Source organism: Hipposideros armiger, unplaced genomic scaffold (genome assembly GCF_001890085.2).
Source record: "Hipposideros armiger isolate ML-2016 unplaced genomic scaffold, ASM189008v1 scaffold_264, whole genome shotgun sequence".
Taxonomy (NCBI): domain Eukaryota; kingdom Metazoa; phylum Chordata; class Mammalia; order Chiroptera; family Hipposideridae; genus Hipposideros; species Hipposideros armiger.
Window position 1 is genome coordinate 2202464 of NW_017731614.1, and position 6039 is coordinate 2208502.

Genomic DNA, 6039 nt, shown 5'->3' on the forward strand with positions numbered 1-6039 from the left:
CAGTGAAACAACGTCCTCCACAACTAGACTGAAGAACAAAATGACAGCAACTTGTCTGTTCCCCTTCCCCCAATTCCCCAGCACCATTCCCATCCCCCCAGTTCCCCAATTAAAAAAAAAATCTTTAAAAAAAAAATGACTGTGTCTCTTTACCTGTCCATCACCCACATGTAAAAGTATGTATTTTCTCTCACTTTCAACAACCTTGAAGATTCTTTTTAAAATAAAATTTTGCTGACCTGGCAAATGGAGAACAGCTTTAAGTTCCATGTCTTTTGTTACTGGTGAAATTGAGCACACGCTTACATTGCTTCTTTGGTAATTTTCCTGTTCGTATCCTTTCCCCATTTTTCTATTATGCTGTTTTTTATTTTCTTGCTGATTTATAAAAGCTCTTTACATATTAAGGACATTAATATTTTGACATTTTTGTCATATTTTTTTCCTTAGTTTAAGTCGCTTTCATTTCTTACCCAGTTGATTGCAACAGCCTCTCCCTGCTTCCATTCCTGTCCCCTTCGTTGTCTTTTTAAAACACAAATCTGAGCAAGTCTTTTCCCTGCTGAAAATCCTTCAGTGAGTACACCTCACACTTAGAATGATATTCAAATCCTTCACTGCTGCCTACCTCCCAGCCTCATCCTTACCGCCTCTTTCTCACTCACTGCTCTTCAACCAGATCTTTCTTTCAACTCTTCAAATATATTAATATGGTTCTGCCTCAGGGCCTTTGCACCAGCTGTTTTCCCAGTCAGGTACTCTTGATTCTTTGCATGGTTGGTTCCTGCTCGTCCTTCAGGTCTCAGCTCAGGTGTCACCTCTTTGGAGAGACTGCCTTGACCATCCACTGGTCACTGCACTCCATCTCCCTATGTTGATTTCTTCAATCTACCTCACACTTCCTAGTGTAGCTTGCCCTCTGGAATGTCAGCTCCAGGGTACAAGGACTTTGCTTTGTTCTTTGCTGTATCCTCAGTACTTAGAAAAATGCCTGGTACAGAGTTAGGGCTCCATAGCTCAGCAGAGAACAGGCTGGTGGTTACCAGAGGCAGGGGGTGGAGGAAATGGGTGAAGTCACAAGGTACCAACCAACCTCCAGTTACAAGAGAAGTAAGCTCTGGGGATGGAATGTACAGCATGGTGACTATAGTTCATAATACTGTATTGTATATTTGAAAGTTGCTAAGACAGTAGATCTTAAAAGTTATCACCAAAAAAAGGAAAAAAAATGTAACTGTGTGAAGTGGTGAAAGTTAACTAAATTAATTGTGATGATAATTTTGTAATATAGACATATATCGAATCATTGTGTTGTATACCTTAAGCCAATGCAATCTCATATGTCAATTATATCTCAATAAAACTGGAAAAAATAGCTCCACAAGTGTTGAATAAATAAAGGAAAAGACAACCCTTCCCACTGCCTTCATTCCTCCATCATGTTTTGAGCTTGAATTGTCCCCTCCTCGGTCCCCATGGACATGAAGTGTAAGTTCCCACTGGGAGAGCACCCCAGTTTCAGTTAACATTTTAACCCTTCTTTCTTTCCCCCCTTCCTTCTTTCCCCCTCCCTCCTTCTCCCCTTTCTTCCCTCCCCATGTCTTATTGAAAGCCTACTAGATGCCAGGCACCCTTTTTATGTCCTGGGGCTCCAGCGTGGTCCCTGCCTCTATGAGCTCACTCCTTCCTTTGAGGCCAGCACCTCTGTTAGAAGCAAATACACCTGGCATCGGCTGACACTTTAGCAAAGGTTAGTGGGAAACCTGACTAATCTTGGGGTGGGGATGATAGGCACAGGAGTCTGGGAGGGAAGTGGCAATGTCACAGTTTTTAAAATTGCCTTGGAGAAACCCCACTGATCCACTCCATCCACTGCTAGCTGATCACTCTGAGCCTCAGTTGAGCTCATCACCCATCCCCTTCCTATTTCCTCACTGTTTCACTCCCCCCCAAGCCTAAAATCTGGGTTTAGGGACCCCGAACTGCTCTCAGATGGTAAATGAGGCCTCTGAACTAGACTTGGCTCTCAGAGTCTCATGCTCTACCTCATGCTAAGCCTGCCCCCATCCCCAGCTAGACACATGTTCATGGGGCCCCCAACCAGCAGCTCAGGTGCATGCCAGTACCGGCATCCTGACATAGAGAAAGTGGGGGCTGGTTTCTCAAGGGGATGTGGTTCCTCTTGGGGAACATCAACCTCCCCAAACCCCCAGCCCGACTCATTCGGTCTCACAGGGGACAGAACACAGTTTTCAGAGTCAAAGGACATAGGTTCAAATTTGACCCAATACCGAGCAAGTCATGCCACCTCCCAGTGCCTCAGTTTAGTCACCTGTGAAATGAAATGCCAAATCCTCCCCACCTCAGCAGCCTAAATGGGACAATGATGCATCATTGCTGAGCTTGGGACTGGATAAAGCAGGATGCCAGCTAATGGGAGTTCCTGTCCTTTCTTGTGCTTGAAGCTTTGGGCCAAGAACAGGGCCCAAGGCTCAGAGTGGAGTGATATCCAGTTTAACCTGCTGCTTCAGTGCAGAGACTGAGGCCCAGGGAGGGAGTGACTTTCTCAGCATGAGCTAGTGACAGCTCCAGTGCCTAAGTCTTGGCATGGCCACTCCTGAATCCAGCCCCCGAACTCTGCTTTCATATGCAAACTTGTAAGCAAGGACATTTCCAGAGAGAGAGATCCCACAGACCCATCTGTCTGGAACGCCCTTGGAAGGCTGCAGTGTTCATTTAAAAAGCCCAGACAAGGAGCAATGAACTGTGGCAGGACAATATTTTCCCTTTTCTCCATGCTGCTGGGAAGCTCTTTCTTGCCACTTAAATCACAGCTATTTTTACCCTATTAGCGTATGTACTTATTTCTTTCCTAAGAACTCCTTCCTTTCCTCCTCCTTCTGTCTCTCTCTCCTTCCCCCCACCTTCTCTTTCTCTGTCTCTCTCATTTCAACAACTGTCCTCTCAAATTCTTCTCTGAAGAACTGGGTGTTGAACTAGCTCCTACCAGGCACTGTGCCAATGTCCCCTAAATCCTCACAATGCCCTCAAAGAAAGGATCATTAACTATCTCCCCATTTCCTAGGTGGGGAAACAGGCTCAGAGGGAAGAAGTGGCTTGCCCTGAATCACATAGCTGATGACTGGAGAAGCTGGGCCTGTCCTCCAGGGACTGGACCCTGTTTGGGGGGCTCTCCTAAGCCCCTTGTTCTTAAAGCCTCCCACCCCATGTGGGGCCCACTCAGCCCGCTCTGTCTACCCTACCTTGAGTGTGTCCCCCTTGTTGAAGGCCAGCTCATCGCTTTCTGTGGCCTGGAAGCTGTACAGGGCCACAGACTCCATCCCGCTGTGCCTGAGCCCTAGCAGCTGGGCTCAGAGCAGGGCTGGCAGCTTCCTGCTTCCTCTGCAGTTGAGGACTGTCTTCCTTTGTTTTGAGAGCTTGTTTGTTCTTTTGAAGCTGAGACTGAAACTGCCCCTGACAGGGGAAACAGGAAGCAAAGATATGTCACAGAGCAGGGAGCGTGTGGGAGCTGGCCTGACCCCACCTCAGACCCCAGAGGCCAGATTGGCCCTTGGGGAGTCTCCAGGCAGCCCTGGGAGTGGGTCTCTCCTCTTGTACCCATGTTACAGATGATAAAACTGAGGTCTCCAGAGGAGAATGATGCAAAGGCATCCTGCCAGCTCAAGCATTGTATCTTGTGGTCCCAGCCACCCCCACCGCTTTGCCAATCTGTCCACCACATTTTCTAAACTTTGATACTTCCCATGACTCCCAATGCCCACAACATCAACCCCAAGCTCTTTTCCTGGCATTCAAAACCCTTCCAAGCCACTGCCCCCACGATTTACCACACACCTCTCCAGACTCACCCTTGGTTATTCCCCTTCTCTCTAAATAAACCTTAGGCTCAGCCCCAGCTGGGGACACATCACACTTTCATTTTTTTTCCCAGGCTTTTTCCCACACATGTCCCTCTGCCTGGTGTTCTCTCCCTCTTTCCCTTCCCAGAGGAAAACGCCTATTTATCCATCAATGCCCAGCTCCGAAAGTACTCCTTCTGGTTTAAACACAGGGCATCAGCAGTGGGATTGAAGATCCTGCAGTCAAAAAGAACTGCAAATAAATCGTGACGTTTCCTTAGAAGGTTTGTTATGGACAGTGGTATTGGTATAGCATTCTGACACGATTGTGTGAGAATTGTGGCAAAGAGCAGAAATGGATGAATACAGAGGTGCTGTTCTCTCCAGGAAGGAAAGGAGACACAAGCCTGGAAGTGGAAAGTGAGGAAGAAGCCTGTGGTGTTAGATGGGAAGGGAATTAGGTGGATCAGTGTGAAGTAAGGTTAATCTTCTCTGTAAAAAAGGATTTTTCCTCTTTCATTTATATCAGTATGGTTATGTCATACTCTCATATATTAGTCAATGGATAGTAATCCATTACTATCCTTATTTATTTTTGATCCTACGTTGTCCCAGATTTGGCCAGTGGGACCCCCATCAAGCTGCCTCCTTGTTCTTTTGACAAGTCCCCACTGTTCCTGAGCACTTCCTAACTTTCTGACAATATGTTTCAGGATCATCCAGGGCTTTTTTTGCCCAGCCCTAAAATCATCCATCTCTCCAAGGAGATGAAAGATGGTATTTTTAGAAGAGAATGGTGTTTAGAAATGAAGATTGAGCTGGTATTAAGTGTGCTTATTACTATGGTGGTGCCATTGCATCTAGACCCTCTCTGCAGACAGAGCTAGAGAAAAAAAAATATATATATATATATATACTATTTATATAAACATACTCATTTTTTCATATAAGCTCATTATATATGTACTATATATAAATTCACATACATATAAACTCATATATATATATATATATATAAAATACATGTATATGTATGTATATAACAAGTTTTTAGAAATACATTTCCTAGTGGACAGTGTGTCCATATTTCTACATTTATTTCTGTGTGTATGTATATAGTTATGGCTAATAGACTGAAAACCATGAACTCAATCAGATATGAAATAGTGAACATAGGTGAGGGGTATATGGGTGTTATTGTACCATTCCTACAGTTTTGGAAGATCCGAAATTTTTCTATATAAAAAGTTGAGAAAAGGGGCCGGCCGAGTGGCTCAGCTGGTTAAGAGTTGGCTTAAGAGGCGGGCTCTGAGCAACAGGGCCGCCAGTTCGATTCCCACATGGGCCAGTGATGTTGCACCTGAGCTGAGCTGTCGCTCAGCTGCCAACAGGTGGCAGGATGGCTCAGCTTGTGTAACAACAAGATTGCCTGTTCGATGGTGGGCTATGCCCACCCACAACTAAGACGGAACTCGGCACCGTGAGCTGAGCTGCCGCCCGGATAGCTCAGTGGATAGAGCGTGAGCTCTTAACAACAAGGCTGCTGGTTTGACTCCCACATGGGATGGTGGCTATGCCCACCCGCAACTAATATTGAACACAGCACCTTGAGCTTAGAGGCCACAAGTTGCCGATGGGAAGCCAAATGGCAACTGGCGCCCTCCACAACAGAGACTGAAGAACAACAACTTGGCTGGTCCCCTTCCCCAGTTCCTCAACACTGTTCCCCTCCCCCAATTCCCCAATAAAAATAAAAAATCTTAAAAAAAGAAAAAAAGTTGAGAAGATATATCTGAATCTCCAGTTATCTCAATATAAAAGGTTTAGTTTGTTGTTGTTGTTTTAAGTTGAAAGGAAAAAAGAGGAAGATGGCAGAAACTCGTCACTGGCCCTGGAGCCTCAGACAGCCAGGCAGGTGGAGCTGCCCAGGCCTCCACCGAGCTCCACCCCAGAGCCCCTACATGGTCCCTCCTCCCAGCTCCTTCCTGTCTTCTGCCTGCCCCAGACCCCAGGGTGACAGGATGTAATATGGCTTCTCTTTCTGGCTCCGTTTCAGCTGAGGTTTCAAAGCCTCAGAATGGTGCAATCGGGAGGTTGGGACACACTCCACCCCAAATCTGAGGCACCTGGAGGTAAGAGAGCGGGGGCTCCCTTTATGAAGCTGAGCATGTGTCCTCTG

At 46.2% G+C, this 6039-nt stretch overlaps 1 protein-coding gene across 2 annotated transcripts in view; it reads right to left on the bottom strand.

Moving 5' to 3' along the window:
- GRAP (GRB2 related adaptor protein) overlaps nt 1-3491 on the bottom strand; it is a 26250-nt gene extending 22759 nt beyond the window's left edge. For both annotated transcript variants that reach the window (XR_002125556.1, XM_019656714.1), the window contains exon 1: nt 3264-3491. Coding sequence is in view for 1 of the 2 variants with exons in the window: in XM_019656714.1 (XP_019512259.1) it covers nt 3264-3341 (78 nt within the window). In the remaining variant the exon portion in view is untranslated. The remainder of the gene's footprint in view (nt 1-3263) is intronic.
- Between the last annotated feature and the right edge of the window lie 2548 nt (nt 3492-6039).